The 10,436-nt window shown below is 56.1% G+C and overlaps 6 protein-coding genes across 6 annotated transcripts; 3 read left to right on the top strand and 3 right to left on the bottom strand.

Moving 5' to 3' along the window:
* Window positions 1-603: 603 nt before the first annotated feature.
* L226DRAFT_576644 (uncharacterized protein) lies at window positions 604-952 on the top strand (the record flags this gene model as incomplete). Its single annotated transcript, XM_067685398.1, has 3 exons — window positions 604-679; window positions 743-804; window positions 869-952. 3 exons carry the CDS (start codon window positions 604-606, stop codon window positions 950-952), a joined length of 222 nt encoding a protein of 73 aa, XP_067528761.1.
* A 2,092-nt stretch (window positions 953-3,044) lies between these two features.
* On the top strand, window positions 3,045-3,579 carry L226DRAFT_367421 (uncharacterized protein). Its single transcript, XM_067674273.1, has 3 exons — window positions 3,045-3,172; window positions 3,233-3,277; window positions 3,356-3,579. Exons 1-3 carry the CDS (start codon window positions 3,128-3,130, stop codon window positions 3,515-3,517), a joined length of 252 nt encoding a protein of 83 aa, XP_067528760.1. The 5' UTR covers window positions 3,045-3,127; the 3' UTR covers window positions 3,518-3,579.
* Window positions 3,580-5,021: 1,442 nt separating this feature from the next.
* Window positions 5,022-5,600, top strand: L226DRAFT_540971 (uncharacterized protein). Its single transcript, XM_067681973.1, has 2 exons — window positions 5,022-5,294; window positions 5,344-5,600. The coding sequence occupies exon 1, from the start codon at window positions 5,051-5,053 to the stop codon at window positions 5,252-5,254; it is 204 nt and encodes a 67-aa protein (XP_067528759.1). The 5' UTR covers window positions 5,022-5,050; the 3' UTR covers window positions 5,255-5,294; window positions 5,344-5,600.
* An 840-nt stretch (window positions 5,601-6,440) lies between these two features.
* Window positions 6,441-7,201, bottom strand: L226DRAFT_367385 (uncharacterized protein). The gene is made up of 3 exons (XM_067674272.1): window positions 6,955-7,201; window positions 6,733-6,801; window positions 6,441-6,681 (listed from the first exon to the last, which is right to left on the bottom strand). Exons 1-3 carry the CDS (start codon window positions 7,102-7,104, stop codon window positions 6,595-6,597), a joined length of 306 nt encoding a protein of 101 aa, XP_067528758.1. The 5' UTR covers window positions 7,105-7,201; the 3' UTR covers window positions 6,441-6,594.
* An 839-nt stretch (window positions 7,202-8,040) lies between these two features.
* L226DRAFT_367345 (uncharacterized protein) lies at window positions 8,041-9,454 on the bottom strand. The gene is made up of 2 exons (XM_067674271.1): window positions 9,027-9,454; window positions 8,041-8,967 (listed from the first exon to the last, which is right to left on the bottom strand). Exons 1-2 carry the CDS (start codon window positions 9,273-9,275, stop codon window positions 8,341-8,343), a joined length of 876 nt encoding a protein of 291 aa, XP_067528757.1. The 5' UTR covers window positions 9,276-9,454; the 3' UTR covers window positions 8,041-8,340.
* An 86-nt stretch (window positions 9,455-9,540) lies between these two features.
* Window positions 9,541-10,039, bottom strand: L226DRAFT_540969 (uncharacterized protein; the record flags this gene model as incomplete). Its single annotated transcript, XM_067681972.1, has 1 exon — window positions 9,541-10,039. A coding segment is annotated over exon 1 (377 nt), but the record flags the coding sequence as incomplete, so codon positions are not given.
* Window positions 10,040-10,436: the final 397 nt, after the last annotated feature.

Genomic DNA, 10,436 nt, shown 5'->3' with positions numbered 1-10,436 from the left:
ATAAAAACTCTACGGTACCGTCGTTATAGACAAGTTTTTTCCCTCCCCTTCGAGACCGCGAGTTAGAGCACCCCCGACCGTTCATTCTTCAACATAGAATCGCAGACTATCGTATTCTGACGACGACGACGACACTGACAATTTTATTATAGCAACTATCTACGACAAACTCGACGTCCCGTTGGACTGTCCCTCCTCTTCTGCAGCTCGACACACCCCTGTGTGTCTCTCCTCTTTCCTCTCTCTCTCTGCTTTCCTCCCTCCTCTCCCCTTGTGGACGCTCGGACGACTCTCGCACCTTCGATCTCACGCACGCGACGTGCAGGTCTATCAACGTCAACAGCTTCAATGCTGTAGAGGAGTCCTATGCCCAGACACCCTCCCTCAAGGAGCAGATCAAGCTCCAGTACGCACTCAAGTTCAACAGTGGCGAGCACATCAATCACTCTCTCTTCTGGAAGAACCTCGCGCCCCAGTCTTAGGGCAGCGGCGAGCTCTCTGCGGGCCCTCTCCAGACGACCTCGTCGCTGACTTTCCAGCATTCATGGTGAGTGCCATTATCGTCGCACGCGTTCATGATGTATCCGCGTCGAGTCCTCCTCTATGTACACGCCTCTCACCCATCACGCAGCGTACAAGAAGAAAAAGAACTTCGTCACTGCTGCCATCCAAGGCTCCGGTTGGGGCTGGCTCGTCTACCACCCCCGACACCAAGCTCAATGATGCTACCATTCCCAAACAGGGTCCGTCCCCATCCTCGGCATGGATATATGCGAGCACACCTTCTGCCTTCAGTATCATACCGTCTAGGCCGATGTGAGTAGTGTTGCGCATACGCTCACCCGCATGAGCTGACACGCCTGCGTAGTACTTGACCGCCATCTGGAACCTCGTCAACTTCAACTTCAACGAGGCCGAGCCTCGGCTCATGGAGGCTGCCAAGTCCGCCTAAATCTCGATGCGTGTGTCTCTCCATGCCAATATCAAGCCCTTCCCTCAACCCAGCCTCGTGCGCCCACGACAGCATACGCTTCGGAGTGTAGAATGTCAGAAACAGAGCAGAGCGGATGGAGTGTGTCCTGCCGAGACGCGGACGCGTTGTTTTCCATAGAGGTGTGTAGACTGCTCAATCGCGCATTGGCATATGCATTGCATTATTGTCTTTCTTCTACATTGCATTATTGTCTTTCTTCTGCGTCCGCATACACGTCTCCGAGATCCCTATGTCAAGATGTGCCGACTGTTCGCTGCACCTCGTCGTCGACTCGGTCTCCTAGCATCCGTGTCGACGAGCCGCACTTGCACCCTCTCGCCGCTGTATGAGGGCGTAGCCAACAGCATACAATCGCGATACTGATCCTAAACGTTGTATTCTGCTTGCAGATAGTTTGCCCGTTGCCGCTTCACGGCGCGCTCGAGCTGTCTAATCATGACTTATCGCGTGGATCTCACCCACCGTGTACGTTCGCCGTCCCTCTCCCCGTTTCGTCCCATGAGGATGATCGACATCGGTGATGACATGGGTGTGTACATTACACAGTGCGCCTTCAAGGGCAGATGTCTCATGCCCGGGCCCCTCGAACATGAACACATTACCTGGCCTGCGACACCTCCTCAACGTCTTGACTTGTTCATTTCAATTTTGCATCGACTCCCGAGGCGAATTCGGGCCCAACACTCGCTCGACCCCGCTAACATCGCAGTTTCCATCTTCCATCTTCACTCCGCGCGCTTCAGGAGGTGCACTGTACCCAAGCACTTGTCTCGTCTCTCTGCTAGCTTTTCGTCATGCCGGTCCCATGGGAAGCTCTCATTCCATTCGGTATGCTTGAGGCTTGAAAGAATGTTTGAACCACATATGACGACGCGTCGAACTGTACAGGTCTTGTCACCGTGATGTTTGGTGCCACGGGCATTCTCTTGAACACTTCTAAGCGGCTGCAGAACCAGGGCAAGGTACGTCTGGACACATCGATCATACTCGTTGAGCTGCAGCTTGATGTGTATGTTCATTCACCCAGCCCGGTCGCTCGACGTGCAGGCCCGTGGATTGCCTCGAGCTCGAGGCGCCTTCTCTCAGCGGACTCAGAAGACCTCAAGTCGCGCCTCTGCCCCGTCCTCTGAGCCTAACCTGAGGCTCTTACTGCTCCGCTTCGCATAGTCGACCATATCCGCGACTACCAGTGAACCACAATCGCCTCTACTTGTGTCTTCTCGGCTCAGCCTGCCATCTGGCCATACCCTGCCTCGTCCACAGAGTCTTCTCGTGCCGCAATGTAAGCACCGTTTGGGGTCCTTACCTTTCGAATAAACCTCAAACCCAGGTCGATTCAGGGGCGTGTGCAGGTCGTCGTCACAGTTATCGCAGCTAGGCGCGCCTTCTGGAAGGCGGCGGTCAGTCGCAGTAGAGGATGCCCATGGCTGTGCGTGTTCGAAGCGGTGGTCGCCAATGCGCACACTGCTCTCCTCGCGGCGACGCGGCCTTGTTGCCTCACGTCTGGTCGTCTTCTCTTGGGGGCGAAACTTCGACGTCTGCCTCGGTGTTGGCTGCAGGCTGTCTGATGTCAGTTCTCTCGGTCAGAGGGCTATGGGCCACGGCGTACTCGTGAGCGTAGCGGTATGTCATATTGGGTACTACTCCGTACAGACTGTCAGAGAGGACTGGAATGTTCGACGTTCCGTGTCGGGAGGGGCTTCGAGCATGTACTAGTGTGATGGATTGGCCAGAGCTGTGAGACCTAGATGGCACAGTTATTGATGTTGTTTGTATACCTATATCGAGACCTGAGGGTGGTAGGATGTTGCGGCGCGTCACCCTGTGCCTCCTGAGTCTCGCCGCATGTAGCTTCTCGCCGTCTCACGTTGCCCAGGAGCTTTCACAAGAGGCGTCGTAACTGCAATTCCAATTCTCGCCATCGCCGGTGGCTGGTCCTAGCGCTAGTCGCCGTAGTATCCGATACTTTTATTGTACGACTGGAGGTATGACTCGGAGCACAAGAGGCACACGCAGGCTCGGAGGCGATGGTCGCATTACCATCATAGCGCAGCTTGGCGTGAACAAGCTGTGTATTAGCTGCATAATTGCTTGTCTTGGTCCACTTTGATGTCTCTTCTCGTACCGCAATAGATGCCACGACAATTGGCCACCTTCAGCTGCCCGCTCTATTGTATGGTATGTCCCCCAAATTACACCCTCTTGGGCATGTGTTCTGATTGCTGAAATTGCTGATAGCATTTGCATTATTGTCCAATATGCGACTCGGAATGGACATATCGGGTAGGACTTTTACCAAGTGCGCGGAGGCGGAAGTTCGCCACAGTTGCTAGACTTGCGCTCAAAGTGCCCCGCCCGCAGGGATGGCAACGGACACGTGTTATCGCCTCCTGTGTCGACACAAATACAAGATGCTACAAGACTAGTCACCAGGGAAACTCGGAGAAGTACATAATGGTGCCCTTGTCAAGAACGGTTCCCAGGATTATCCCTCGCATCCAACTGCTCTCTCTGTTGTTCTGAGACACTCTATACCTGTGTTATTGGCCTCAGAGGATTTCTTCGCCAAAATCAGTGTGTGCAGGTGAGTGTCTGATATCTTGATCTTCACCCAGAACCAGATTTGTCTTGACCTGTCTACAATGTCTACGATGTCGTAGGAATTGTTCACCTCCGTTCACATTCAGCGACAGCCTCACATCCCCCACGAAGCTTTTGCAAATCTCGCAAGGGCTAAGTTCAGACGAAGTATGTAACCTTAACTCAATCATTGCGGTTTCTCCCGGTTTCAATGCACATGAGAATCAGGCAGCCCCTGGGAACCTGCATACTGTTGGGTCGGGTCCACTCGTACCGCGATTTGTCCACCATAATTGATGCTCGGTCATGTGTTGCCAGGTTTGGCTCTGTGATCCTCTCCCCGGTCAAAGATGTAGACTAGTAGGGGCATTCCACCCCTTTGGCATATCGGACCCGATTATGTCAGGAAGAGTGCGGGAGGAGCGAGGGGTGCAATGGTCACCCCAAATTTGAACCTCTGGAATATCATGCGCAAGCCTCTGTTTACTCCGAGCTGACACCAAAAACAATGTTATAGCATTTCCATCAACGGTGAAACACTGGTATTGGCATGGGGTAAGTATCTCATAGTTTATACACTCTTGTAGTACGTATGCTCATCCTAAGCAACACAGAGGTGCAATTTCCATTCTCCGTGTGTAAACATTCCTCGTGCTCAGCCATCTGCAACTAAAGTGATGTCCCTTTTTTCAGTGTGGCCCTTTGTGTTTGGCGGCAATCTGGTCGTCTGCATTGTACTTGCAGTCATTAGTTGTGTCTTCAATGTCATCTCCTTCATGACAGGCTCAATAACCGGTACGTAGTCACAGTAAGACATCGCACATACATATGACGAGTTGATATTTTGCAGCTTGCTTATGCGGACTGTGCATATGTTCATGGGGGTTGAAGAGCCTCGAAAAGGTACTTGCCAGGTCACCTGAGCCTTGACATCGCACACATTATGGACAGATCTGGTGATTTGTGGGGGAGGGGGCTCGCCGCACCATACAAACCAATTATTTCCTGAATCGCATGACCAGCCGGAACAGGCTCAACCAGTGCTTCAAAGTTCATCTCTGCACGAGCGAAGTCGTTTTCCATGCCATTCCTAAGACCATATAGCCTTTTGTTGTATCTTTTCATAGTCCAATAGTTACGTGATCGGGCTTATGCATTGGGTACCGGCCGATCTCAGCAATCCTGCACGTAATTCATCAATCGGTTCTGCACGTAGTATGTGGTATGCTACTAAGTACACGCCGTGTTCCCCCGCTCGACACCAAACATCGAAGTGGGTGGTATGAGTGCGTCTGGGGCCGTAGCACTCCTCGGACTCCGACTCGTAGTTCCATGCCCGGACGTCGAAGCGTGGAAGTCTAAGCGTCAAACCATTGTTCCGGGACCACATGCGACGGCCAGCGCCAGCGGAGTCCTACCGACGGTAAGCGGTCAATAGCACAGAAAGCACGCAGCGAGAAGACGAGACGTGTCACGATGAGCAACCGTGGCATTTGCTCACTCCGAGGACGCACGGCCGAGGTGATAATCCTCAGGCACCTTGCAGGCCTTCGAGTCTCGAGAGACTTCGACCGTCCGAGAAGGCCGCCTCTGCCTGCGCTATGCCGACGTGTCGAAGCTCAGAGCTCGGGTCTACAGTCTGCAGTCCGAATTCGGGGCTGGGGCCTTTGCGCGATATGAGCGAATTCGATGCGGGCCGGGATATAGTCCAAAACTCGAGGTGCGTGATCCCGACTCGCCACGCCAGATTCCAGCTGAACGAGGATAAGGAGCCCCGATACAGGTTGCTAGAAGTTGAGGCGCGGCGTCCACCGTCGAATCGAGGAGCTTGACGGTACGCCTTCGCGCACTGCTAGAGTCAGGAGTTTGGTGCGGGACGAAGTGCAGGACGTACATACGAAGACCCGTCTCAGCTGTCGAGACTCGGCTCGGAGATGCGCAGATCAGGAGCGCGGCGTGCGAGGCAGAAGATAAACAACGAAGGAGAGTAGAGGGGGCCTAATCTGAGTGGGACGCAAACCAGACCGAGCATAGACACAAACGTGCGATAAAGCGTAAGGATGGATGTGAGCTGAGGGTGCGGACCTGAGGATAAGATTGCGGGTGCGGGTGCGGGTGCACGGGTCGTCTGCGTCTGGCATCGGGATGGAGCACGCTGCGCCCAGACCTGCTCGCGTGTGCTGGATGCCCTCGCGGAGCTCTTCCCGACAGCCTGCAGCCAACACCAAGACATATGCGGAAGCTTCCCTCCAGCCCAGTGAACCCTGACGACGACCTGCGCCCGCCCCTGGGATTTCCTAGTCTTGAAGCTTGAAGTCCGAGTCCAAGGCTGAGATCCTGGGACGACGTAATATATTGATGCAAATGAGACTTTTGTGCGTTCTTCGACTCCGGCCGAGAGAGGACAAGGGCCCTAGGAGAGTCGAGAGGGTTGACTTTAGTAACGCATACGCACACACGCACACGCACGCATCGCCTGTCCCCGCCCTGCCTGTATGGTCCTGATACAAACAATGTCAGTGAGACGCATGACGTGCGACATCACCACCGGTCACCGCGCCGCCTGTAAAGTTATGATCCAAACAAAAAGTCAGCCGGAGACAGCCTGAGGGCGGACGCACCACGCCGTGGGATATACGTATACGAGACCACTATTGAGCACTGGCAGCGTAGACGGAGCGTGCCACCTCCAGGCATACTGCGAAGCTTATGATTGACGTTCTCGAGTAGAGTTCAGCGGAGGACCAGTCCAGCTCGTCAACGCGGCGAGGTGACGACAACGTGCGGCGAGCCGTCCATGTATGTTGATATATGATATCTTGAGCCCCCGAGACCTCGGAGACGTGGACGTGGACGCAGACAGAAGGGGCGGAAGAAAGGACAGTGATGAATATAGTATGAAGTTGAGCAATCTACACACTCCCGAGGGTATGCTACAGCATCTCGCGTCTGCGTCTCCTACGTCCCCTCTACGCTTCTTAACCCTCCAAATCGCACGCGCTCTCCTTTTTGTCGTATGCTCATGAGGATGCGTTCAAGGAGACGGCATTGACAAATTGACGCTCGGCCTCGTTGAAGTCGATGGCGTTCCAGATAGCGGTAAAGTACTGCGCGAGGGCGTCAGCTCATACGCCGGGGCGAAAGAAAAGGCGGCTCACATCAGCCTTTCCCGTAATGACTCCGAGACGAGCGTACATAGACGTCCGGGAGCCAAGTAAGTGCATCAGCGAGCGCGTACGGCGATGCGAGGAAGTGCAGCGGGATCTGCGAATTGTTGAGGCCCGATGGCGATAGGCGATTGCAGACGTAGGTGTGCGTAGAATGCCATTGTATGTTCAGATGCATGTACTCGTCCATGTCGCGCAGAGCGAGCCGCTCACCTCGCTAAAGTACCAGGGTATCGAGCGCAAAACCAGTACCTCGCTATGGCCACGAAGAAGTTCGTCGAGGACGAGATGCATCTTAACTTGACGGGTGCGGGCCGCCCATGCACTGACGGCGTCAAAATGCGAGCAGGTCAGCTTGAGCATGCGCCGATTCCACTGGCAAATCGAAATGTGGCGGTCTCAAAGTGCGCTTCAGATGCAGCAGGCCGGGCCATGACTATATTTGAGGGCATGCGACGGGTGAGCGCGCACGCGGACGCGGACGCGGACGCGGATGTGCTGTGACATCACCGGCCACCACGCCGCCTATGCAGTCGAGATATAAAGGACGTGAGTACGCGTCGAGGAACGGCGATGCAGCATGGGAACTCACTGAGCCCCAGAGACATGGATGGCGGACGTACCGGCGACCACGGGGTGAGATACACGTATAGATCATGATCGTGCAGCTCAAGCTCGTCGTGAAGCGGTCAAGACAGACGGCACGGAGCGAACTCTGTAAGCAGACCGTAGGGGTTGCGATCAGTTCTAAGTATCGAAATCATAAGCCGTTGACGTACTCGAGTGCAGCTCGTCGACGCAGACGATTCCAGCTGCAGCTCTGCGAGAGATTCCGAGGTTGCGACGGCGACGTCCGCCTCTGTTGAGATATTGGAGATGTGCACGTGGACGTAGAAGGGATGGGAGAAGGATCGCAATACATGCGGAGTGCATACGCACCTATCCGCATCTCACGGAGGACTGATCCTACCCCGCGTCTCGGCAGGTATCTCTCCTCCTCCCTCCCTCCGTGCTGGTTCCCTCCCTCCGTGCTGGTTCCCTCCCTCCGTGCTGGTTCTCTACTCTGCGAAGCGTGCGTGCTCCTTCGCGTCAAGTGGACTTGATGGCCTTGACGAAGCGACACACAGTCTCGTTGAAGTTGATAACGTTCCAGATGGCAGTCAAGTACTGCGCGAGCGCGTCAGCTCATACGCCGAGGCGAAAGAAAAGGCGACTCACATCGGACTTGACGTTGCGGTAATAGAGGTAGAAGACGTGCTTCCAGATATCGATGCCGAGGATGGGGACGTGGGGGCGGTGACAATCTCCAGCCTGTTGGTGTTCGGGTTGTAGCCGAGCCAGTTCCAGCTGGAGCCCTGTCACTCAGTTCATCTTTCTTGAACGCTGCAAGGATGGGTGAGCGGCGTGACTGGACGTGGATACATCGCGAACCGTATCGGGCCCGTCTCCAGTCCTAGTTAGCGCGGCGTCGCTCTGCCAGCACGGACGAGAGTGGTCCGAGAACGTCCTGAATTCGCGCAGCAGTCTGAGAACCCAGTGACACATGGGGGAGATGAATCTGCTGAGCATGTACCCGAGTACAGGGTCCAAAGTCAATAGTCAATCAGTTCGAGATCGGAAGAGCAGCCCACTAACTAGATCGTCAAACAACCCGAGTGAGTGACAGACGAAAACGTCCAGCAAACAAACCCGTGGGCGAGCAGCCTGAGGAGGAAGACCTCGGACCTCGGCGGCGCTGCGCTGCGCGACCAGTACCGCACCCGGTCCTCGAACGTCAGCCCCTCCGCATCCATGAGCTTCCGCGCCGCGGCCTCGGTGAGCGGGTCGAGGCACAAAAACTCCTCCGAGCCGTCTATGCGCCAGAACCACCACTCGTACCTCCTCTGGCCGTCGTCGGCCACGCCGTGTCCCGATGGCGGGGATGATAGCGGAGGCGAATTCGACTTTACCAGAGTGTCGAAGGTGAACTCGTATGGCGGCGGGCGGGAGTCGTGCGGGATCTTGACGAGGAGGTAGCGCAGCGCAGGCATCTGCTCTGCGACCGTCCGCGCGAAACGCTCTGTTCGCGAGGGCGAAGAGGCGGAAGGGGCGGGCGGCGGGAACTGGTAGTCGTCCTGGTCCGTCGTCTGAAGAAGCACGGTCGAAGGGGACGGACGTCCGGTCCCAGTAGAGGACAAACGTCGTGAGCGAGTTCGCGAGCGGGAGTATCATCACGAGCAGGTCGTTCTGTGAAGATCATTGTCAGCCTCCTCGTCGGCGTCAGCGAGCTCACAAGGAAAACGTACCGTAACGTGCTTCCGTCGCTCAGGCTCCTCAACCCTGATGACAAGCTCGCTCACCCCGGACCACGCGCCCGACGTATTAGCCTCCTCCGAGCTCGCGCTGCCAAAGATAGCTTTCAATCCCCGCTCGCGCCCGTGCGTCCTCTCCCACCAGCCGCACCCGAGACCCAAGTTCACGCTCGAGGGCATCGTGTCCGCAAGCAGCTTGCGAACCGCGCCTGCCTCCTGTCCGCCCAGACTCGGCGGACTCATGCTCCCGATCTCGAGTCTGTGCACCGCGCACGAGGGACCGAGCGAGTAGAACCCCGGGGCGAGTCAGAGGACGCATGCGAGGGACAGGAATGAGCTGTAGGCTTGAGATGTACGATTGGCTTCGCATGCCGCCTGGATGTCGGGCATCGGGGGGCGCATACGACGCCTGCCGTTCTTGTGGTGTCCTGTGGGAGAGGGTGGTCTCTCCAGCTGTGCATGGGAGGACATAGGAAGAGGCGCGGGCATGCCCGGCGTATAGACGTACAAGTCTGTGACGCTGGGAAGGGCGTGCACTGGAGGGGTGACGGTGGGCACTCCACCAGGCGGAGCGCGACGAAGCCTGTCCGCAACGGTGACAATGATAGCGTTGCTCGCACAAAGGGAGCGGAGCGTGGCCATCGAGTGCGAGAGGAGTGGTACCGGGTCCAGTAGGATTGTCGTATTCGCGCGTGGCGCTGCTGGAGTCGTCACAGGGGAGGGAGCAGATTTGGGTAGCCCCGAGGGCTCGTCGATGGGCAAAGCAGGGACGAGAGTGGACGATGCGGGCTTAGCGAAGGAGGCGCAGGTGGCAGACTCTACCCGCCAGTGATCATGGACATCCACGGTGGACTGGAAAATGAGCGATGTACGGCGGACAGACATGAGCCGTATCCAGCTCGTATATGCAACGGGCGGCACACCGCATACAGATGAAGTTATAGCGAGCCTCTATATACCCGGCTGGGGATCGAGGTCGTCCGCCTCTGATTTCGTTGAGATTTCGGGGAGCCCGTATAAATCGTGGTTGAATAGACTGAGAGCGTCATGAAGGGGAGACGGTGGCGCACCACCTCCAAGTAGAAGGCAGTGTCCATGATCAGTAGTACTGCAACCGCATTCTGTCGTTGACGTACCCATGCAGCGGCGAGCGAGAACGAGCGCGGCTGATGCGGACGCTGCTCTGCAAGGGGAGCTCGAGGGAACGACGACGACGACGTAGAACAAGCTGTCTGTGCATGTTGTCTTATTGGGAGGAGACACGAGCCCAGGACGCAGAGGGGGGTTGGAAGAAAGGACAGGGATGCATATAGTATAACTCGAACAATTTACACACCTCATGCTACAGCATCTCACGTCCGCGTCTCGGCAGGGACGTCTCCTATGTCCCTTCGTACGCGCTCC

Source organism: Lentinus tigrinus (genome assembly GCF_003813185.1).
Source record: "Lentinus tigrinus ALCF2SS1-7 unplaced genomic scaffold L226scaffold_71, whole genome shotgun sequence".
Lineage (NCBI taxonomy): Eukaryota > Fungi > Basidiomycota > Agaricomycetes > Polyporales > Polyporaceae > Lentinus > Lentinus tigrinus.
Note: the sequence above shows the minus strand (reverse complement) of the source record. Positions and strands in the feature narration are given on the sequence as shown.